This window comes from Ursus arctos, unplaced genomic scaffold (genome assembly GCF_023065955.2).
Source record: "Ursus arctos isolate Adak ecotype North America unplaced genomic scaffold, UrsArc2.0 scaffold_21, whole genome shotgun sequence".
Taxonomy (NCBI): domain Eukaryota; kingdom Metazoa; phylum Chordata; class Mammalia; order Carnivora; family Ursidae; genus Ursus; species Ursus arctos.
This window is the reverse complement of record NW_026622886.1, coordinates 2533214-2557671: the sequence shown is the minus strand read 5'-3', so window position 1 is coordinate 2557671 and position 24458 is coordinate 2533214. Positions and strand designations below refer to the sequence as shown.

At 50.6% G+C, this 24458-nt stretch overlaps 1 protein-coding gene across 1 annotated transcript in view; it reads left to right on the top strand.

Moving 5' to 3' along the window:
* GRAP2 (GRB2 related adaptor protein 2) overlaps positions 1–23192 on the top strand; it is a 60979-nt gene extending 37787 nt beyond the window's left edge. Inside the window, exons 2-8 of the mRNA XM_026479588.4 lie at positions 3696–3787; positions 10324–10415; positions 13535–13654; positions 16778–16946; positions 19048–19236; positions 20516–20638; positions 21308–23192. Of these exons, the coding sequence (XP_026335373.1) occupies positions 3710–3787; positions 10324–10415; positions 13535–13654; positions 16778–16946; positions 19048–19236; positions 20516–20638; positions 21308–21487 (951 nt within the window). The 5' untranslated portion in view covers positions 3696–3709 and the 3' untranslated portion in view covers positions 21488–23192. The remainder of the gene's footprint in view (positions 1–3695; positions 3788–10323; positions 10416–13534; positions 13655–16777; positions 16947–19047; positions 19237–20515; positions 20639–21307) is intronic.
* Positions 23193–24458: the final 1266 nt, after the last annotated feature.

Here is a 24458-nt window from a genome sequence, read left to right as displayed (position 1 = left end):
CAGCTCCTTCTTTCTTTGGGTCCTGAGCCTGAATCTTCCAACAGCTTTGTGATGTTACGCAATTGCTCTTTTTAAGAGATGCATAAAACGGAAGCCTTGGCTATTCATAGCCAACTTAGGAGGAGCTGAAATCTTTCAAGAAGTTTCTTGCCTGGTGCGATTTTTGAGGGTAACTACGTGTTTCTGAACGCATCCAATTAATCTGGATTTCACATGGCGGCTCTTTTAAAGAGCTGTCTTGTTCGGTGGTGACTGTATTTTAGAAGTAGACAAACATTCCTGGTATATAAGCCTGAATATTTTTCAGGGTTTTTGTTTTGTTTTGTTTTGTTTGTTTTGTTGGTGGTAAAAGAAGCTTAAATGGAAATGCAGGGGCAGAGAAAATCGTGCCTGGGGAAGTCCTGTGCGGTGCTGCCAAGCGGCGTAGCAGATCTGTGCCCCGGGGCTGCTCGTGGGTATTGCACGCAGTTCATACCGGGGCGAAGCCAGAGAGACGCAGAGGGATGGGGAGAGGCAGAGCCAGCAGTAAGGGCAGGAGCCCTGCATGGTTCTGCAGTAGGATTCCTGGACAAATGGCATCCTCAGCGGGGTCGGGGTGGGTGGGGGAGGCTGCAGGAGCGGCTTGACTGCCCCTGGACACTGTCACTTGTCATTCACGTTCCATAGCAGGCAGCATTTCAGCCATTTCTGAAACTGATCACTGGACGGAAACGCACATTTAATCCATCCCTGAGGTTCTTTAAAGAGATGTCTCTCTCTTCATCTCCCCCTGAGGTCAGGAACACTGTAACCGCGCAGGGCAGCTAGAAGGCTCCACTGCGTTCTTGAACTCTCGAGCTGGCTGCACTTTCTCCCCTGCCCCTCCTCCCCCTTTCTCTTCGGTCTTGAAATTGTTGCTACCATGTTTTTAATATAATATGTATAATAATATATATATAGTAGAAGGTACAGACTATAAAACAAATGGATAAATACTGAACAAAATACTTTAGTTCAATTTTCTTTTTCCCTGGTGGTAGTTTAAAAGTTCTTAAAATTAAGACTAATGGATATAGAAAAATGGGATATAAATTTTGGTGCATTTTTATGATCAAACAGAAGACGGACCCCTGGGGTTGCACTGCTATTAGGGAAGCAGGGAATGGTAAATTCAAGGGGAGGATTGCAAAGCCCTGGCTTTGGAACGAAAATAGAATATAGCCCACTCCCCCCTGGACATCTCCCTCCTGCCAAACAGCATCTGAGCGGATTCATTTCACAAATGGAAATGGGAAGCGGGACGCACACACATTTTTTCAAAGTGATTTCATGAAGAGTGGGCCTGTTTAATTGGGTTTTCGGAGCCAGGATTAATATTATAAGCTGGGGAGTTCTGTGATGTGCCCGTGAAGTTGGCTTTGCCATACCACCTGCCTCCTGGGGGAAGGCAGAGAAAAGGGCCGTTTCTCGGAAGCAGTGCTGCTCCTGTCTCGGCCTTCTCACTGAAGTAACGCGCCGCCAGCCTGGACCCAGCACCCAGGCTGCATTCAAGTTACATGTAACGTAGGAAAGATCTTCCCAAGCTCAAGGTCATATCTAGAGCATGCCTTGGATGTTTTTTCATCCCTAATTTATGTGATTTTCTAATATGTTTAGCATTTGCCCTCCCCTTGTCTCCATCCTGCTTATTAAGGTAAATTTGCATAGAAATGGGATCTTGGTTTTCAGGACCATTCACCTGACACTTGCTCTCCTGAGGTGACCAGTAACTGCTGTGGATACCATGACGGTGACCCACAGACATCACATCTTCGTGCAAACTCAAGGCAAGGCCTTAATTAGGGGAGGCTTTTCATGTTAAAGCCACGGGGTGAAGCAAATGAGCAAAAGCATTTAGCACTCACCCAGGAGGGCAGAATACTCCTTCCTGTCGAGTGGGCCGTACTAGGTCACGATTTTAATTTGCCTTAGATGGACAGATCCTGAAGAAAGGGTACAAAAAGTATATATACTTTTTTGTTTGGAAATAAATTTTGGCTAGTGATAAAGCTCAAACAATTAACTATGACATTTTACTCTGGCTCCTGAAATATCTTTTGCTTAATATCTATACCTTTGGGATGGGTAATCGTCATCTCTACAAATCGCCTTTGTAAGACTAAGCAAATGTGGAAAATCAGAGAACTGAGCCCCTTGCTGTTACCACCAGGGCAGTTGGCTTTTATCTCTGATCTCAGCTTGCTGCACCTCCCACCGGCAGCCACCTTCCTCATTTACCCAAATCTTGTCACTTGGGTGGAAATTCCCGCTGATAGTGTGATTGTGGTCCTGGTTTACTGGTTACTGAAAGCCATTAGGTGTGAGGTTACTAACCTAAAGGGTTTCAGGCTTAGCCAAACTCTGATAAACGTAAATGCCAAACAACAGCTTCCACGACTAACAGCAAACCGTCTTAGCAGAGAACCAAAGGATTTGCGGGTCATGGAGAATAAGCATCAAATTTCAGAGAGGAAAGTTCATAAAAGATGGGAGAAATCAGAAGAAAACTCAGGCTGCTTTTGGTCAGGCTACCTTTGCTGAGGATAAATTCATTCTATACAATTTTTTTGAGGATTATTTATTTATTTGTTTGTTTAGAGAGAGAGCGCACACATGCATGCAGGGGGAGGGGCAGAGGGAGAGGGAGAGAGAGAATCTTAAGCTGACTCCATGCCCAGTGCGGAGTCTGACTGGGGGCTTGATCTCACCACCACGAGATCATGACGTGAGCCAAAATCAGGAGTCAGGGGCTCAACTGACTGAGCCACCCAGAACCCCCTATTATTAGTTGAATATTATGATCCCCATTTTACAGGTGAGAAAACTGAGACCCCAAGAGGTTTAGTTACTGCACAAGATCATATAGCTGGTCACCAACAAAACCAGGACTCTGCTCTATCACAGCCCCAGCGTCTCCTGAAAACACAAAACAAAACAAAAACAAAAAACAAAAACCCAACTATATTTCTTTTGTAGGCTTTTTTATTTTACATAGACCTCGTGCATTCCTGGGGGAGGGGTGGGAATAATATTTTAACTTGATTCAGAAATATTAGAATGAAATTTTTCAAAAGGTGCTTGGCTTACACTCTAATAATGAAATAAGGAATCTGACTAATCCAGTCCCCTGCCTCTAGAACCGGAATGCTTTCCACTCTGAAGCCATGTGGAAGGACGCTGAGTTCCCCACTGGCCGATGCTGCCTAATTCTCTTAAATGATTCAGATGTAAAAGAGAAAATGGCATCTGTCTAATTAACACTGCCTGGTTAAATATAGCCGCCAAGGGACAGCCTCAGGGCGATGTTTACAGAGCAGTCTTTCCAGCCCCTCGGGCCTCCAGTTAGAGATGATAGCGAGTCTTCCATCCTTATCAACCGGAAACAGGGATGCCCTCAGAAAGGGCGACAGGCCAGGCAGGCAAAGGGAGATGAAAGGAAGGGGAAAGGCCTCGGTTCCCTGCTCCTGGCACGTGGGGATTCAGGGAAGAAAGGGAAGCACAACCTACAGGCTCCCTCCCACAGCAATTCGCTGGAAACGAAAGCCCTCCCTGTGGGCCTGGGCCTCCCTCTCGGGGCTGGAGGCCTTGGACCAGGCGTCTCAGACTGCTACGTGGCCTGCTGCTCTGCTCTGTTCTCTGGACAGAAGGGCATAATGAACACATTACTTGTCTTCCAGCTTCACGTCACGACATGGAAGCCATTGCCAAGTTTGACTTCACCGCCTCAGGTGAGGATGAACTGAGCTTTCACACTGGAGACGTTCTGAAGGTAGGTGACATGGGGGGCCCTGGGGAGTTTGGGTTACTCTGGTCTGGTCCCCGAGTTCACCTAACAACCCATGCCTTTGTTTCTTAAGAACTACACACAGTTCCTTTCAAAAAGAGAAGTTCACCTCAATCAAAAGGGTTCCTTCTGAGTCCCCTCCTCCCGCCCCAGGTGCCAGTTGCCAGGCTGGGTGATGGAAAGAAGCCACCATCCTTGTCCTGAGATGCTCATGGTCTGGAGTGGGGGAAGAAAGCCATCCAAAGGGCTCTTATGGATATTCTTGTCTAAGTGCTCAGGGAGCACAGGTGAGGGAACAAGTGACCCCAGCTTGCAGGATGGGGTTGCCGGAAGGAGCGGCAACATTGGTTGTCAGGGAATGCAGGGAGCGTGAGTTGGACTTTGACCTCAAGCTTGGCGATGGGGGTGGGGGCATTCGGTGAGCATTGTGAGGAACTTAACAGCAGGATGCAGCAGGTGGGATGGCCTGAGAAAGACCCCTGGAGGGGGCATGGGCCAACAGAGGCCATGCACACCTGCCCCTCAAGGACGCCTTGAAACTTGCCTGACACCCGCACTTGAGCTGTAGTGGCTGCTTGCAGGGCTGAAGAGGCCTTGGGCTTCCACATTCCATGCACTGCACTTACAGGCTTAGCCCCTGTTTTGAGCAAAAGCACAAGCCCTTAGGCCCTTCGGGGAGTCTGTGACGTTAATGCCCCCCCCCCTGCCTGGCCTCAGAGCACCCTCAGAAATCCCCATCCCTGGTCCTCAGCAGCCCACATGGCCCTTCTCAGCACGGCAGCCCTGAGCCCAGGCTCACCACGGAGAAGAACGCTTGCTGTAGTGAGAACCTTGTCATTACGTGACAGGGTGACTCAGAAAGTGTCCATGGAGCACAGACCAGGTAGGACAACTTGGTTTGGAACTTGAACACCCCCAGGACTCATCCTTCTAACTGTCGTCACCTTGCAAAGATCCAGGAATATAGTTGCGAAGAGGGTGCTTTCAATCTTGCAGCTTCTCAAGGTCAAAGTGTTGCCTGGGTCGCTGACCCAAGAAAAGGTGACCTTCACTTCTGTGAGATCTTACCAAGGTCACAGAGGGATCTGCCACATGGTGGGCAGCCCCTCCCTTCTCCATGGGGTATTGTGACCATGTGGTTATCAACCGCTATAGACTGTCCTCACTCAAAAGAGGCCGGCGGCCAACTCCCACCCCTCATCTCCCATTGCAAACAGAACCTAATATCTGGCCTGAGTGTTTCCTATTCCTCAGGGGAAAAAAGGAAAAAAAAACAAAAAAAACTTCCTCAACTCTGCTTCTCAACCTACCTCCTGATTTCTTTCCTCTCCTCTGCTACCAACACTGGGAGGAGTTCTCTGTGCTGGTGCCTCCACTTCCTCACTTCCCATTTATTCAACTGGAACATTCTGGAATCTGCCTTTTACCCCCAACCCTCCCTTTAGTCCACCAGTGATCTCTTTAATGTGGAATATAATGACCCTACTAACGCGTCCGTGGAATCCGACACTGTTAACTGTCCCTCTTCTGGATCTGAATGGAGTTCGGCCTCACTCCTACACATGTACTCTGTCCTGACTATTTTTCTCTCTTGAGGTCTCTTAAGCAATCCCCTTCTTTGCAAGAGAGGAGTCTGGTGTAGTAAAAAGGAGAAGGAATTTAGAGCCAGATAAATCTGAGTTTGAATCCCAGCTTACTAGCTGTGCGTCCTTGGGTCATTCTCCACCCCAGGAGCTTCACTGTCTTTACCTGTAAGTGGAGATCATATCCATTTTGCAGAGTTCTGGAAAAGGTTAACGGTAATGGTCCCAGCTCAAAGTGAATGCTTCATAAATAGTTGCCATATTTCAGTATGACCCATTCCTGCTGCCAGTCAGACCACTGCCACAGCCCCTTGACTGATTTCATCGCCTCCTGTCTCTTCCTCCTTCAGTCATCCTACATACTAGTCTCAGGAGGATCTTTCTGGAAGACAAGTCAGGTCAGATCACTTGCTTACTCAGAAGTATTCAATGGTTCTCCATTACCAATTGATTGAAATTTAAGCTACCTCGTCCCAGCCCACTCCCTAACCTCATCAAGCTCTTGTCTATGAAAATGCACACATACGCACACGCCTGCACACACGTGCACACCTCTGTGTACACAATGGCCAGGTCACACTGCAGTATACGCACCGAGCTGTGTCAGGCTCTCCCCATACCCCGAGTGTCCTTCTCCTACACACACGTATTTGACCACCTCTGCCCGGGAACCCTCAGGAATCGTCTACACTCCTGATGGCCCCAGCAAAATTAATCACTCCCTCTCCAGCTCTTCCACAGCATCACGCACACTCTTCATTCAAGGCGCTGTGGAGCTCACCTCCCATGACGCTCACTCCCGAGCAGCCAAGCCTCCGTGCTCTCGCGCACCGTACGCCCATATCTCATCACTGCCCTCGCCCTGTGGGATTCTGATGGCCGGGTCCGCCTCAGTGTCCAAACCAGCAGAGGGTTGACCCTCCCTACTATTTGATGAATGAATGAGTGGTTGGTTCCTCCACTGGTCTGTGAGCTCCCTGAGAGCGGAGCCATGCCTGGTTCATCTTTGTGTCTTCCCAGCAGTGCCCCACACAAGTCCTGGCCCCAAATAGGTGCTCAGTACAAATGGCTTGGATTGTTAAATTGTGTTTCTGCAGGCTCGTGTAGAATTTCACTAGAAGGGCAAACCTCTCCTTCTTTTCAAATCCTGGTCCTTGCAGCTTAGCGGTGGAAAGGAAAGTGGAGAGGGGCCTGTTGGCTGAGCCCCACAGCATGTCTGCTTCGTGGTGGTTCGTGCCCTGTCCGTGGGTCTCTACATACAACTGCAACCCCACTCCACCACTCCAGAGACGGGTCATGAGCCCCAAGATCTTGCAAGTGCTTTCAAAGGCGTCTCTTGACTACCCCAGACTCTACTCCTGGGGTGTTCTTTCATCCTGGGCTTTTCATACTAAAAGACTAACCAGACTTTCTCACTAGAAGGTACAATGTCTGACTAGCTCACCACCACCCCACCCATTCTAGACTGTGACTTCCCCAGGACAAAGGCCTCAGCTTATTCACATCTGTATTCCCAGCACCTAAGTGCAAACAACAGGTGCTCACTAGATGCTGATGACAGGATGATGAACAAGATGGTGGGCGGGGAACTCTGGCCAAATGACTTGATCCCATTTCTCCTGTGAGAGAAACATTTGATGTCAGGAGTCGGATGTTTCATGTTTGCGCCTCAGCCCCCCTCCCCCAACCTGCAGCTACACACAGCACCAGACTTCTATTTCCCTCTGAAATTTGCCAGTGGTTTTAAAAAAATGTCTCTTGACCCAATCCATTTCTACCCGCTTCTGTAACGTGTCTAATTCAACCCATCTCTTCCCACTGAAACAGAGACCTGAAAGCACTAAGAGTTAATCCTATGTCAATTAACTTCTCTAATATTTCAGATTTCTGCTCTGCCTCTAAGAGCTATAATTCCATCCAATTTTAAAATTCTCCCAACTGTACATTTTGTCCTCTTCCCACGTCTAACTTATTCTCAGGCCATGTAACCCAGAAAATTATTTTCGTAGGCAACATTATAAGAATTAAGACACTGTTAAGTGAAGTCTAAAACCTCATGTGCTCGGGCTGAACCCCTTGCTTGGGTTTTCATGATGGGGACAAGAGATAGGGGGAACCGAATAGGCAGAGAGATGAGAAGAACAGGAAGTATGGGGCCCTGGGCCAACAACGGCAGGAGGAAACCACCTCCCCTCAAACACTCTTCTTTGCAGAACATGAGATTCATTTAAAACCTTGCCTTCTATACACCATAAAAAGCCTGTAAATTCACCTCTCTGGGAACACCATCTCAGGCAGACGGAGCACCAGGTGGTGGCGAGAAATGGCCGGCATTGCAGGATAATCTTTCAGTTGCTACAGGAGGTAGATGGGTGTTCGCCACAATTACTAAAATGACAGCTGGTTTCAGGTCAGAGAACTAAGTACAAAGTTGGTTCTTACCGTGATGAGCCAATTTCCAGTTGGTCTCTATTACCTTATCCCTGCTCACCTCGTACTTGACATTGGTACCCAGCCCAAACTTCGCACTCCCGTGTGATGGGAGAAAGGAATTCCAAAGCCACAAATTGGGGGTGGAGGACGAAGGCATGGAGTGAAATGTCCTTGTGTTCTTTGTGTGCCGAGTTTCCTAGTTCTTTTTCTGACCTAGATTTTCTGCTCCCCCTGCCACCGCACCCCCCTCGGCATACACATACCCACGCGTCCTTAGTGATACCAGCAGTCACATTTGATGTTAGACACTATAAAGTTTTCTGTCCTCAGCAATTCTAGAACTCAAATATGGGACACACTTTTATTTCTTCAGAACAAGTGATTAAATTCAAAACATACACATATAATACTTTGAAGAACTTATAAACCCTACCATGTCCTTCAGAGCTGAAGTCCTCCCTCCTAAGAATACCACACTTTGCAGAATTGTATTTTTAAAAACAGCCTACGCTTTCTGAAGGACTTCGAGGTACCAGGGCTCATGTGATCCTCACATCAGCTCTGTGAGGGATGAGCTGGTTGTTACTGTCCCCATTTTTCAGGCTAATTGACTTGCCAAAGGTCATACAGCTGATGACAGGGCCAAGCTAGAAACCAGGTCTTCTCATTCCAAACTCAGAGTGCTGGTCCCTTTCTTCCACCTCGGGGGTGATATTAGAAATATCAGTTACTCGGCTCTCTTCATCTCTTCCCATCTCTGGAAGAGAGAAACCCGTAGGACCCAGACTGCAACTCCACCTGCTTTGGGAGGACTCTGAAATCCCGAACGCCGGCCCCAACTTCTCTGCTGAGTCCAGACACACACCTCCAGCTGCTCACTGAACTTTTCTTCTCAGACGGTCCCAGGGGCAACTTGGATTCACCCACACGCAATCCGAAGTCCATGAGCCCTCCCCCAGACCTGCCCCTCCTCCTCTACTTTCCGTTTTAGCCAAGACATCACCACCCACTCAGTCTCCCAAGGCCAATTTCCAGAGCCCTCCAAGAATCCTCTTCTCCTTTGGTTTGGAGAACAGTCACGCAGTCCTGCACACTTTGCTTCCAGGTTCCTCTAAAATAGCCCTTCGCCTCTCACCGGCATAGCTACACTGCCTTCCTAGACTTTCCCCCTCCAATCCGTCTTCACACTCTGATACAGGACTCTTTCTTGGCTCTAATTCTTACTGTGTTACTTTCCTGCTCAGAAACCTGTAGTGGCTTCCCATACATTTCAAGATAAAAGTCCAGACTTTTCAACATGGGCCACATGGCCTTGTGCCTCTGGCTTCTCCTCTCTCTGCCCTGGGGCCACAGGCTAAACTCCCACTGGACCAAGGCCTTTCGTTCCCAGAATGCATCCCACTTCCTCCCATCCCAGAAGCTCCTGTGCCATCAGACCTGGCCTGGGTAACTCCTTTCGTTGCCTGGGCAACACCAGGGTCTCTCCTCCAGGCAGTCCTTCCTACCCATCTTCTGCTTTTCCCTTCAGCGTAGCACTTCCACCGTCAAGGCATTATCAGCCACAAGAAGCAGAAACTTGAATACGGCTCAACCAATAATACAGATTGATTATGTCTCCCACAAAATCCAGAAGTAGGGGGGGCTCCTGCACAGCTCACTCAGGGGCTCCATGACATTGTCAAGCTTCTGTTCGCCGTTTGGCTCTGCCATCTCCATTATTGTTCAAGTCCATGCCACATACTTTAGAAACATTCTCTGTGGGGGGTGGGGACAAACATTTGTCTTTTAATAGTGAAACATTTTCTGAAATAACCAGAAGCCACATAGAGCCAAGTCTGGTGAGTCATATGAATAATCAAGGGAAGTGATAACATTTGGGGTCACAAAGGACCATACAGTCATGAGACAGAACTTCTGGCTTTGCTTGAGATCTGGCACTAATGCAAGTTTAGAAAAGGCATCCCAAATATCTTGAGTTACGTCCAAATTGTTTGTGAAACACATGGAGTGTGAACACAAAGAGTGACTGTTTTCAAAGCTGGCCCCACTGGGTGTTCTAAGTTTTAATTTGATTGTTTAAGGAAAGAGGAACAAATTAAATTTTTAAAAGGTTCCTGGTTACCTGTCAGAGAAGAAATCATGGGGTGGCCACTCTGGCCTTCCCAGCAACTGCTCAGACGAGGAGCTTCAGGTGCTGGCATCTGGGACACATGAATTTCCAAAATATAAAGAGAAAGGCTTTCAGAGAATCCCCCGAATGCTGAATCGGGGAGGCCATGCCATGGTGGGGTCCCACGTGTGGGTGGGACCAGTGGCCAGAAATAGCTCAGGGCCAAAGAAGCCGAACTCCAGAGAGAAACCTGTTGCTCCCCCACTGGGGCACCTGTGTGGTTTCCTCGGCATTTTTTCCCCTCTAAATCCAAAAGGGTGTTCTTTGTCCTGCCCCTCTCTTTTGCTTCTTGGTGTCCTCCCTACAGTCTCTGCCCTTCCTTCTCTTCCATGTAGATCTTAAGTAACCAAGAGGAGTGGTTCAAGGCGGAGCTTGGGAGCCAAGAAGGATATGTGCCCAAGAATTTTATAGACATCCAGTTTCCTGAGTAAGTATTTCCAGCCTGCTGACATGGGCCTACCCACACACACTCCCCTTACTTTTTCAGCAGTCACTAAAATTATCTATGCTTACCCAAGATACTGTCAAAACTGGTTGCTCTGGAGAGGGAACCACCAGCTGAAGGCCAGGGTGGGAGGGAGATTTGCATTTCACTGCGTTCCCTTCCGAATTTTATACCATGTGCATGGATCACCTATTTTAGGTTTTATAAGCTCAACTAATCCATAATCGCAATCACAGGGTTTCCACGAATTCCACCCGGGGCACTGTTGGCCACCCCACAATAGCTGCTTCTTAAGGGCACTTCTCCATGACCTCCCAACGTCTTCCGTCCTTACCAGGGATCCCAAACAGCTCCCTGCTTTCCCTAAACCGTGCTCGTACGCTTGAGAACAGTCGGTGGAGGGAAAAGAGGAGATTCCCTTCATCAAGAGGAAAAAGAAAAATAGAGATTGGGTCTCGTTTGTCTCAAGAATTGACCACAAGGGTTAGATAGAAATCTCATCTCCGAGAGTCATGGTCTAGCTCAAAGAGCACAGGTCTGTTAGAAACCCGAAGTGGTCTTGGTGACTCTGGTGAGGTGCAGGAGTGCGCTCACTGTGAACCAGGACTGACCACTGAACCGACAGAATGACCACCCACCTCAGCCCTTGATGCTGCCCTGTGATCTTCTACTTTTTTTTTTTTAAGATTTTATTTATTTATTTGACAGAGATAGAGACAGCCAGCGAGAGAGGGAACACAGCATGGGGAGTGGGAGAGGAAGAAGCAGGCTCCTAGCGGAGGAGCCTGATGTGGGACTCGATCCTAGAATGCTGGGATCACGCCCTGAGCCGAAGGCAGACGCTTAACGACTGCGCCACCCAGGCGCCCCTCTTCTACTTTTTTTTAAAAGATTTTATTTATTTGAGAGAGAGAGAGCACGAGCGGGGGGAAAGAGAGGGGAAGGGAGAAGCAGACTCCCCACCGAGCAGGGAGCCCGATGCAGGGCTCAATCCCAGAACGCTGGGATCATGACTTGAACCGAAGGCAGACGCTTAACCCTGAGCCACCCAGGGGCCCTGCCCTGTAACCTTCTAGATGACCACCCCACACCTTCTTGCTCCTCAGACCTCCAGCCCCTCCCCCACAGCACTCGTGGCTCAGAGCCTTGCTTCCAAGGTCACTGGGACTACGGAAGCCACCAGAAAAGCCCCTCTACCCCGCCCCCCCAGCTGACTCACTGCATCCAGCCACGTCCTGTAACTGCACTCAGACAAGGGTGCCTTTCCTGCAGCTGTTCGGAAGGAACTGTCTGTGCTTCTAGCAGAAACTCCCTCTCCCTCTCTCGCACATCAGTTCCCAATCTCTCTCTCTCTCTCTCTCTCTCTCTCTCTCTCTCTCTCTCTCTCTCCTGGGGCATTCCCATCAGCAAAGATACTGCAATTTCTCCCATCTTACCAAAAAAACAAAACAAAAATTCTTGATCCCAAGTCCCCTTCCAGCTACCACTGCACTTCGTCGAGAGAATTGTCTGTCCCATCATCTCTAACTCCTCTCCGCCCCTTGGAACCTTTTTATCACTGTTGCAGGGACCCACCGGGCCCACTGGTGGGGGTCTAGTGTCTCCGCATGATAGAATGTAAGCTCACGGGGGCAGGCTTCCTGTTCTGCTCTGCTCACCCCTGCACGCCCGGTGCCCAGCAGAAGGCCAGCACAGAGTAGATGTTTGATAAAAGATGGTTGAATGAACGAATGAGCAGCTTTGGGACAGTAGGTAAAAACATAACCCTGCCCGCTTGTTTCATATGTAGTGTGCGGACATTTTTGCCAGTCTTGGAGTCCCATATCAAACTCCAGTGTGAGGACGAATGTGTATTTTCTAGACGATCCCCTAACCACTCGCGGCCTCGTCCGAAACAGCTCCTTCGACGTCTGGCTGCCATGGAGCACACCCCGGTCCCTCACGCAGCCCCATCACGTTCCCTACACAAGGCCACGCTGTGGTGGTCGCTTGTTCCGCCCCGTGGCCAAGTACGGCGGACGCTGTGGCACCATCTCCAGGCAGCTGGCCGCCGGAACCCCTCTGCTTCGAGCCCCTCACAGCCCAACCGTGCTTCCCCTGCCGTTCCGGGTCGGAATAAGGGCATCCGTCCTGCCACCCCTGTCTGGAGGCCAGGTTCCTAAACGCCGAGAGCCCAGGGGATTGCTCACCAAGGAATCCAAGGCGTGTCGGACATTCACCCTAAAGGGACGTATGTGCTGACCTTCCAGGGGCGGCACTTGGGCAGCCACCTTGGAGGGATGGGACCCGTCCCACTCGGGGCTGCTGAGTGATTGCAAACACTCATTTTTGCTCTTCTGTGGTCGCTAGGTTTCTGGGCGCCTGCCCTGAGGCCGTAGCCTCCGTTTGGCAGTGCTTGGCCTTTTGCGTGTATGCTGTGCCACCGGCCACAGCACTGCCAGAGCCTGCCACCCTCGCTGCTCCCCGGAAGGAGGAGTTCTCCTCCGTTCCTTCATTTCCACGGTCAAGATTATTTTCCTGGATTTGGGGGAGGGCCCAGGAGCTGGCTGTGTAGACGCTGCTCTCTGGAGGCTGCTAGCCTGGCTCCACACCACCCAGATCTCCAGGGCCCCTGGGCTCTGAGGGGCCCCCCTGAGCTCTCAGCCTGGGCATGAGCCCAAGGCTTCCCGGCTCGGGCCCCCCAGCGCCCGAAGGGGCTCCTGTCCTCCTGGCGCATCATCTGTCCCCTGCAGTTCTTTCCCAGCGACATCCCTCCCAGAACTGCCAGCAGGCGGCTGCTTCCCGCAGCGAGTCACTCCCACACTGTCCCATTTTGGTACAGTGGCACATTTCCATGATTCAGGTTTTCCGAGCGCGAGAGAGACTTCTCCTGGAGGGAAGGAACAAAGAGGGGCGCGTCAGGCGAACACTCACTTGCCTTGCCTGAAAACTGCCGAGAGCATACCTTTGGTTTCAGAGGCCCCCGCCCCTCCTCGGTCTCTTTCTGCGCTCTGCCGACCAGAGTCCCCAGCCTCCGTCCCTTTGGGTCATCTCTTCTCCCCTTCCCCTTCCAATCACTCTGGTATCTCACCAAGATTCTCTGGTTTTCTCTCATCCAATAGGTGGTTCCATGAAGGTCTCTCGCGACACCAGGCAGAGAACTTACTTATGGGCAAGGAGGTTGGTTTCTTCATCATCCGGGCCAGCCAGAGCTCCCCAGGGGACTTCTCCATTTCCGTCAGGTACCGGCCATTCCCATCCCAGACTGCTAAAGCCATGAGGTGACCTCTTGAATGTGACCTGTCGCTCAGGAGCATGGTGGCCAAGGGGCCCCAGCATCTTATCAGCTGGGACGCCATTCATTTCCTTCCCACGACACATTTATATAACTCCTCGGGACGCTGGTTTGTGGCCAAATTACGTATATGTTCATCTGCCTCCCCCTCTACCCCAAGTGCTTCTGGAAGGACAGGATCTTAATCGATTTCGCCTTTGTGCCTTTAACAGTGCCTGTACCCAGCAGGCATTCAGTGAGTGTTTGGGCAAGGACGTGGGGCAGGAGAAGAAAGGAGAATTCCCACCTGTTCCCATCTGTCTTGGGGTTTCAATCTGAACCTCTTCTTCTACTACTGATATATGTCTGAGGAAGGCTCAGAGGAAAATTAAAATGCCAAGTCATTGTTGTAGGTGGCTGCATGAGAAGAAGGGCCAGCTCAGCACACCGAAATGCAGCAAACTGACAGCGACAGATCCGAGCCGAGGAGGGCCGGGGCGAGGGACCGCAGCAGCACAATCTCGCTCGTGTGCAGCAGCAGGGAGGAAATGAGTCAGTCGGGGCCTAAACATGACACAGCCCCACACTCCGAAACCCCAAGTCTGGGCACGGGGCACGTGGTCAGCATGTCTGGGATCGCAAGTCACACAACAGGCACGGTGACCACATGTGAAAGTGCACAAATTAATGCTGATATCCGTACAGCAGGCGACGTGACAACCTGTACAGTGGAGCCTACTGTCAAGTTCACTGACAGGAAATGTTGGTCTGGATTATTCAATACACGCTGAACGGCGTGTAGCTTCAGGGCTTTAAGTGCGTAAATCCAGTCTCGGGTCATGAACTGAGGCCACTTCACTATTTAGGAAGAATGGCTATTTTAAGGAATAGGTCGGGAGGACTTAGCGAATAATGGGTCGACCATTTGTATGCACTCCGCAGTGCTCAAAAATCGCTCGGTCTCACGAGCACTGCCCTCGCAATCTTGCTTAACATTGTCCTTAACTGAAACTTTGTTTATTTTCACAGCTTAGGCAACAGGAAATTTTAGCTCAGAGGCCAATACCGATGTATCACAAATTCTAAATTTGTTAGGTCTTAATGCAATTTTGCTCTATTAATAAATCTTACAGTCAAAGCTCTTTCTTAAGGGCCCTGATTACAGATTGGACCAGGTAAATGGTTGCGTCGAAGGGTATCTCTTGGTGCCTCTGGTTTGCATCAAGTGCACTGTGGCTTTTCAGCTAGGAATTAGGGTTTGTATTTCCTCCGTGAAGGTGAATTCTCCAGAACGGTCAGCCTTGACTTCTGCCACAGTCTCTCCCTGCTCTTGGGGCGTTGTAGTGTCTTGGGGTTATTACCATAATTGTTATTACATCCTCTGCAGAAATGTAGCCTAATATATTCCAAAGCAAATAATTTTTATTTATTTATACATCTGCCTTCTGTCATGCAAAGATAATTAAGAGCTCATTGTAGTTCTATCACTTAGCATTCGTTAAGGGTCTGAAACACCAGATTTTAGAGTCCGGAGCCCTGAGTTACATCCTTTTCTGTACTTCTTGGAGCTTGAGACAATGGAGCAGCCACTCTCTCTCTCCAGGGGCCCAGAGGACCGGCTGCAAGCCTGACATCCATCTTCTCAGCTCATGAGAGAGAGAGAGGGTTAATGTTTCTCACTCTGAGGTCCTTGACTAAGAATAATTATATCACAAGAATATTTCCTCCTCCACACACAGATGTGAGGAGTAATGACTATGAATTAAGCCATGTGTTGTTAGAGTGAAGAAAGCATCTGTTAGTGGCCAACACCAAGGGAAAGACCATGCAGTGATTGCGAATGTCGGTTCGTAGCCCAGAGCAGTCAAGCAGAGGTCCCAGTATGGGTTCCCCTGGCCATGAGCAGAGCCTGGCACGTAAGATGAGACTGAGGATCAATCAAAATTCTCATCCCCTCCCAACACAGTCTGCTGAATTCATCCTTAAGAAACCTGCACTAACTGTCAGAGGTATCTTCACTCCCCAACTCTCCTTAAAATCTTGACCTTTCTGTTGACTCAGGCAATTGGTATCATTAGTTTATTTTTAGATATAAATGTATGTCTGTTTGACGAATAAACTTGACATTGAAAAGAGAATGCGTTGGTGATGGGGAAAGACTGGAGCTATTAGTAAAGGCCAAGCTCCCCCTTTCCAGATGAATAAAATCCAATTTCTCCACCCCTGATACAAATATTTCCCATCACTGGGATTCAGCTGGTGTCAAAAAGTGCTGATCTAGAAGCAGTTGGTGTGTGTACATGACATGACAGGCTCAGTTCACTGGGCTGGAGTCAGAAAGCCAGGGTTCACGCCTCCGCTCTGCCAATCACTCACGGTGACTTTGGCCAAGCCCCTCCACCTCTCTGAGCCTCCGCGTCCTCATCGGGAACGTGGAGATGAGGCTAAACAATCTCAGAGGTCCTTTCCGATTCAAACACTGCATCGCTATATAACACCTTTCTCCCCAAAAGTTCAAAGTACTTTGTAAACTTATTTATGCAAAACATAAACCAAGACCAAGAGATCTCCATTAGGTAGAGAGCCAAGTGTGACAAATTTCTCAAGATGGTCTCTTACTGTCCAGAGCTATTTTATGGGCTTAAAAGAGCTGGTCCAAAGTATTTCTGAGAATAGAAAGATAACAGGGGTGAAAAACCTCTCCCTTCTGAGTCTTGGCAGAGTGCTAGGCATTGTACAGGCTTGGGAGTTGCCATGTTTCAAACAAACATTGTGAAAAAGTTCTTGACCTGGTAGTCGTTGAAGCGCTTGGACATTTTTTTTTTAATGAAAGGTTGGCTTCGGTGTCAGAAGACAGATTATCTTCCGCTGATGTAAAAATCCCTTCTAATGCTGCCTGTGTCCTGAGCGGTCCCTCCCACCAATCTCCCCTAGAGTTTGACTGAGCCGGTCCACCTGCCCTGTGATGGGCAGGCACTCGCATCCCCGTTCCTGCCCCAACAGAACTCCAGCATCCCTGGATGCGGTCAGCCCTGCAGGTGGGGACATTGTCACCATGTAATATACAATTTGCGTTCGCCCTGATCTCTAGGCATGAGGATGATGTTCAGCACTTCAAGGTCATGAGAGACAACAAGGGTAATTACTTCCTGTGGACAGAGAAGTTTCCATCTCTAAATAAGCTGGTGGACTACTACAGGACGACTTCCATCTCCAAACAGAAGCAGATCTTTCTGAGGGATAGAACCCGAGAGGATCAGGTATGCCTCAGGCCGCGATCAGCCCCAGTCTGCAGATTTTAGGCAGCATGAGTCCTATGTGACCCATCAAGACAATGCATTTGATGGGCACGTCCTCTGAGTATTCCGGAAGACAGAAGAAGGCCAATGTCAGACCTCAGCTTCGGTCATCTCTGAACACTTCCCAGCCATGTGATTTGGGAAAGTTGTCTGATCCTCAGTTTCCTGATCCATAATATTGGAATGATGGTGATACCTAGCTCATAGATGGTGGTGAAGGTTAGAGAAGATAGTGTATCCCCTTCCCGAACACCACTCTTAACAGCGCTACAAGCACTCCGCAAACATTAGCTCCTAACCGGGGGTGATTTGTTTTGTTATTACGGATAGTACCACAACACAGTTTCAGCCTAGCTGCAACTAGCCTAGAGTTGCCCAAAGGTGAAGGCCAGGGGGCCACACACAGGGATGTTGGAGAGCGGCCTAGAGTCCAGGACCAAGGCAGCAGATAGAGCTTCGTCACAGAAAGGGAGGTTGGGGGTGTTGGAGGAAGAAACTGGACCTGGAATTCTTGCTCTTGGAACAGTGTGGAATGTAGAGTATTATTTTACTTGAAAATACGTCAGACAAACCTAGCTTTTTTTTTTTTTTTTTTTTAGATTTTTTAATTTATTTTAGAGAGAGGGAGAGCACTCTCTGGCAGGGGAAGGAGCAGAGGAAGAGGGAGAGAGAGAGAATCTCAAACAGACTCTGAGCTGAGCACAGAGCCTGACGCAGGGCTCGACCCCATGACCCTGAAATCATGACCCTAGCTGAAACCAAGAGTCAGACACTTAACCAGCTGAGCCACCCAGGCACCCCCAGAAAAACCTAGTTTTTAAATCCTTATTTCATCACTAACTGTCCTTATTACATAACCAAGTTAAGAAACCTTTCTGAGTACCAGATTTCTCATCTGGAGAATGGAGAGAATATAATACCTCCCTCGCTGGGCTGTTGTAAGGATTAAATGAGATAATATAGCGATAGCACTTGCCATAAAATCTGGACATAGTAGGCACCAAGGAAATGCTAACTTGCCTCCCATAAGAAAATTCACACACACACACACTATATATATATATATATATAAAATATCTTTCAAAGGAAACAACATCGTTATAAGAAAGAAATGGGTATTCTAGAAAGAAGCATTCTCTGGAATAGTTGAAATAGTTGAAATCCCTGGAACAAGGTGAGGCTTTCAAAGCAACAGGTGCTCTGGGGAAGTAGAGAAAACCATTTCAGGTAATTTTGTTGATTGTAAGCCTGAGAAATGACAGTCCTAGGAGAAAAGGGTCTTCCCAGCAAGTGCACATAAAAGTTCAGAAAGAAAAACAAAGGTTAACTAAGAATTTGTGAGTTATTTTAACCAAGAAACAGAGGTATTAATTTACCAGGATGTGCGTGCAGAGAACAGAGGTAGCATAAAATGCATTAAACTGGATTAAACGAGTTCATATTTGTAAACCACTTCGAACAGTGCCTGGCATATAAGAAGCCCAGGCCTGTGTAATTGTTTGTGAAATTAAAATAACAAGAAAGTACCTCCGAGTCACAAGGTTGTGGTACCAGTAAGCAGAAAGGCTGTGCTCCTTCCCAGCCTGCCCAGCGGCAGGCCTGGTTTCCATGGGGCCGCAAGAGGGCTGCTGTTTGGGGCTCTATCACTGGGCCATAAATGACAGTTCAAAATCAGGCAAAGTCAGTGGCAGAGCTTATCGGGAGGGGAGGATGTCCGGCGGTGTGGCAACAGGCGATAAGGAGGAGTGGCATTGTGTTAGCAAAATAGAATATTCAAGCTTGATTACAGAGAGTAAAACAAGCCCACTAGGAAGAGACTTAATGGGTAGCACGTGGAAAGTGAACCAGAGACCCAGAGTCCCCAACCCGGGAGAATCTGAGAACGTGGAGACCATTTTTGAAACCACGAGGGTCCAGACCATCGGCTCTCTTGAGGCTGCCTGCATGCTTTCGGCTGTCCCTTGGAGAGGTCGTGGGCAAAGTCTGGAAAGCTGCCAGAAAGCGGGGGGCAGGAGTTGTGGGAGAAGGATGGACCAGCATCCTCTTCGTCATTCTCTCCCAGGGTCACCGGGGCAACAGCCTGGACCGGAGGCCCCAGGGAGGCCCGCACCTCAGTGGGACCGTGGGAGAAGAAATCCGGCCTTCGATGATCCGGAAGCTTTCGGACCACCCGGCACCCCCTCCCTCGCCGTACCCGCCGGCGCCCCCAGCCCAGCAGCACCGCTACCTGCAGCACCCTCATTTCCATCAGGTAACCCAGCAGGATGAATGGGCACTGTGAGGTCAGGAAGAGGACCTCCCCAGCCCGGGGCTCAGGCCACCCTGTCCCCGCGGCCACTGAGCGTGTGAAAATCCCTCACGATGCCAGATGCAACCAGAGCCAACAAGTGCTTGGGGGTCTGTTGTGGTCCTGGGACTGTGGGCCGGGGAGGAGCGTCTTGGGCACCCCCAGCCTCGTGAGAGCTCTCAGAGTTCGTAAAGAAGACCCCAGACCTCCCAACTGGCAGAAATAGGGTAATATGATATGGGAACTGCTCTTGGCAAAGAAGACCCTGTGAATTCACTGGCTCCCTGCCTGAACGCTCACACACACACACACACACACACACACACACACACACACGTTCCTACCCTGAGGATTCAGTGAACCGTTGCTTCATTTTCCTGTCAGCGCAATTCCAGATCTATCCGTGCCCCTTAACCCCTCTGGCTGTGGAGAGCCGCAAGAAAAACAGATTTACACCGCAACAGAGCCATGCTTATTTATTTATTTATCCCCTGCCCTGTTCCAGATGGGATTTGGGACCACATACTGAGATGGACAATACGGCCAGATAACATCATTCCTAAATTCCTTAGTAGGGCACACAAAGCCCTTTGTGAACTGCCCATATCTGTTTCCCCGGCCTCATCTCCTGCTGCCTCTCCCTAGACCACCCACCCGCCCTCCACCCTCCACCCTCTCCACTCCCCGAGCAAACACACATTCCAGCAACGTTGCACTATCTTTAGTTACCAGAAGGGTCTATTGTGTTTTCTCTCATAACTTGGGGGCTTTTTATACCCTATTTTCTCTGCCTAAAATGCCCTTTCCTGGCTGATCCTTCTCCTCCTCTAACCTAGAGTTCAAGTATCACCTCCTCTAGGAAGCCTTCTCTGATTACCCTGGCGGACTGAGACGTTCTCTCAGCTCGTGACCACTTAAACGTGTATGGTTCCCACTCTGAAGTGACGATCCACAAAGACAAGGACCTTTTCTTTCCAGCTACCTATCCCCAGTGATTAGGACAGTACTAGACACATGGCAGGCACCCAATAAATATGCTTTGAATGAAGGAAATCTGGCATCGTCTTCACAATCGAAGGTCCCTTTGCCATCCTCCCCCCTCTCTCTAACACCTGGGGCGTGTTGTCATCAGCAGCAAGTATTCTTGGAACACCGGCTGTGTCCATGGCATCTGAGCAAGGCACTGGGGGGGCCTGACAGGGATGTGGTGTGGTGACAGGTCCTCTGTTACGCGTGTCTCTAGGAACGCCGAGGAGGCAGCCTTGACATAAACGACGGGCACTGTGGCCTGGGCGTGGGCAGCGAGGTGAACGCCGCCCTCATGCACCGGAGACACACAGACCCTGTGCAGCTCCAAGTGGCCGGGGTACGTGAGCTTTCCCCCCGGGTTCAGCGAAGGCGGCCAGGGGGGCACGTAGAGAAATGGTTGTTCCTCCAGGACAGAGGCGAGCTGCTCCCAGCTCAGAACCGAGGTGGTGGGAGCCCCGCGCGTGATGGGGGAGGAGTTCCCAGGCGGAGCCGATCCCTGTCTGTTGATCTGTCTGGCCCCCGGGACTTGCCCTGTCCTCCTAGTTTTTGGCTCTGGCTCTGGCTCTGGCAGAGGGAGATCTGTTGCCTTTTTCCTTGTGCTGCATCTGCCTGGGCCGCCCTAGCACCAAGGGCTGGCAGTGTGGGCACGCTGCCATCCTTTCTGTCCCTGGAGAGAGTGAAAAGACCACCTATTGCTGTAGGGAGAGTAGCTGGCAAGGATTCTCGTGGGGCCTTGGAGAATCCCATCTCTGTCGGTCATAGTCCTGAGTCTCTAGGGCAGCTCAGACGCTCGGGGCTGTGCAGCGGGCTCTGCTCTCTGTCGAAGTGGAGTTCGGGGGGTCTCTGGAGAGCCAGAGGTCGGCCTTCAGGGCAGGCTGCTCACTGAGGACTTTGTCTTGGTGCGGGAGCCAGCAGGACCCCTCCTGCGTGACAGCAGCTCCGAAGCCCAGCCCCCCCCCCCCCCCGGCCCTGGCTCAGCGGGACCCCTCTGTGCTTCCCCCAACAGCGAGTGCGGTGGGCCCGGGCGCTGTACGACTTTGAGGCCCTCGAGGACGACGAGCTGGGATTTCGCTGTGGAGAGGTGGTCGAGGTCCTGGACAGCTCCAACCCATCCTGGTGGACCGGCCGCTTGCACAACAAACTGGGCCTCTTTCCTGCCAACTACGTGGCACCCATGATCCGATGAGGCCCTTCCGGGGGGTCAGAGGCTTTTGTCTGAAGCTGCCTGCACGAGAGGGGCAAGGAAGAAAAGCTGGAACTATCTACACATACGTATATATGTGTGCGTGCACACACACACACACACACATCTATGCCTGTGTGTACACACTTTTATAATAGTAATTTATTGGCGATTTTGTTGGTTACTTAGTTGATATGAAAGGAAGTCAGGTGGAGAATTATATTCATACTTGTTTTTCTGCTCCCCTTCAGCGGTGTGTGGAAGGCAGTGGGAAAGCTGGCAAGGGGGGCGCAGGGACATGAAACTCAAATTCTTCCTGTCTTTAAGATGGCGCTGCTTCCTCCTGGCCTTGGGAATGTTCCCTGAGAGTAGCGAAGCAGAGATCCACACCCCGGGGTTGGACGCCGAGCAACAGGGTGGGGCGGGACTGCTCGGGGCACGTGTCAGCTCACCTCCAAGCCTGGGTGGGTTTGCAGCGTAGCTTCCCTCCGGTTCTACAAGGGTGGGCGCTGCTGGGTTGGAAATAAAGGTGTGGCCGCACAGGGCTGAGCTGGGAGCAGGAGGGGCCGTGGGGGCAGGACTGGAGAGCAGGCGTCCTGAAGCCTGGGCAAGGCTGGCCTCCCGCTCCCCGCTCAGCAGAGAACTTCCTCCGCGAATCCTCTTCCCTGTGGCTGACCGGAGAAACAGAGACCCCAAGGAGCCAGGCCCTGGGAGATGGAGGGATTTTCACAAATGCCCAGTGGCTTACTTGGGTGTAACCTCTGTCTCCCCGGATACCAAGAAAGCAGCGTCGGAGATTCTGTAAAATGCTTAGAGAAGCCCCCGGCTGAGAAAGCTGGATTTTTGAGTCGTTGTTTTCTGGCTACAGGGGTGTCTCACTGGGTCTCTATTTCTTTTCCTGTGTTTTGAGGATGCTTTGCCCAGTGGCACAGAGAGAAGCCCACGCCACAAGAGCATCGACTAGCTATTGTTGATGGGCTGATTGACTGAGCATGACCCTGGGTGGGAGCCGGCTTTGCCATGAGCTTCCTGTTGGATCTGGCTGTTGGGTCACTGCTGGCAGCCTTCACCCCCAACACACCCCCCCAAGACCTGCACGTGGAGCAAGGGACCCCAATACCACTGTCTCTCCTGCCACCTCAAAACAGAATTGTATTTCCCCTGGGGCTGTGGGTGTGAAGCACGGACTGGCCAGGCCGGGGAGAAGAGACACCGGAGAAGGAAACTCAGTGTTTTGGTGGAGCCCGGGAACAAACACGCCTGCACCGAGGGCCCTGGGAAGAGGGTGTGTGTGTGTGTAATGAGGCCTAAATGAAAGGGCGGGGTGCCCACGTTGGCAACGGAGCATGGGGGTGAGGTGGGCCCCTTCCTTTATCATCTCCCCCAGCCCTTCTTGCTCTAAGGAGTGACAGGGGCAGCCATTATCGGGGGTGATAGGAGAAGAAGAAAGAGTTTCTGACTCAGAAGTAACTGTCAGTGTAACATAGGCTGTGTCCCTTTGACTCTGAATTCTATGATTCTGTGATCCCTGTGTTGCCTTTAGAGAGGAAGGGAAAGAAGGCACTCTGCGGTGAGTCTTGGGACGGAAGAGAAAACAGCCCTGAGAGGTGGGGGGGAGTGGAGCGAGAGTGAGGAGCGTGTGGCTGCAGCCTTTAGCAGTGAAAGCACGGAAAGGGAAAGGTAGCAAAGACATTTCAAAAGATCAAGGAGCAGCGTGAGAGGCACAAAGGGAGGGAGAGGAAGCAAGACGTTAAGTGGAGCAGGTGAGGAAGACATCGGAGTAGGAGTCCACAGGCAGACAAGCAGGGGAAGGAGGGAGGGAGCAGGTGGGGAGGGAGGAATTAGAGCAGAGACATGCGTGCTGGGGAAGGCAGGGGTGAAGAGGAAAGAACAGGGAGAAAGGAAAGCGAGGCAAAGAAGACCTAAGAGCTATTTTGGTGCTAGGTAATGGGAACAGTTACAGTAAATAAAAGCCAAAAGTGATGTTTGATTTTACAGTATTTACAAACCATATGCTTTAAACAGCCCACAAACCTCATGCATTTGTCTGATTATGTGGGAGGACCAGCCCCAGTGAAGAGAAAGGGAAATGATTTGGTTCTGGCCTGGATTTCGTGCCTTGAAACACTTCTCAAGAAAGCAGTGATACGACAGGCGCCCGTGTTTTTGCCAGGCCGTGTGTCGTGTCTGGGAGCGGGGCTCACTGGCCTGGGGAGGCCTGCCACACAGTGTGGGCAGAGCTTTTGAAACCCCTGGAACTGGATGTTCTGTTCCACCCAGGCTGTCGGGGGAGTCTGGTGCTAAAACAGCCTTTCCCCTCAATTCAGGAGGACACGACTCACCCTAACCACCCATGGAGACCTAGGGTCCTTAGGGACCAGGCGGAGAGGACAGGGATGGAACTGTCCACACTTGGGGGGTGTTGGGAAGTGGCTCTGCTGGGCCTCTGGTGCTCTCTGGGGGAGCACATGGGAAGTCGCTTTCCACCCGACAGCATTTCAGCGCCAGGGGCCCTCCACCCAGAGCTCCTCCCAGCTGCACAGTCAGGGAAACAGCACGGATGTCTGGACTCCAGCTGCATGACCTGGGGGCAGGGAACTTCCAGAGAAAGCCCAGGTCCTGTTGAACCGGTTTGTTTTCCTAACCCCTTGCGGAGGCTCACTGCAGTATCAAATCTCTGGTCCCTGCCACTGCTCACCCACTTTTAGATAGATGGCCTCAGGGTGGCCGAAGGCAGTGCTGCTCAAAATTCAGTTGCCTATGGAGCGCCTGGGGAATGTGTTAAAATGCAGATTCTGATTCAATCCTACGTGTCCACCAAGCTCAGAGGGGATGATGTTCGTTGGTCCACGGACCAGACTTTGAGTAGCAAGGGCACAGAACTTGGCAGGGAGCTAGAGAGCCACAAAAATCAGATGAGATCCCTTTTCTAGGGGTCTTCAGGCGCTTTCTCTGTTGCTCACAAACGAGACAT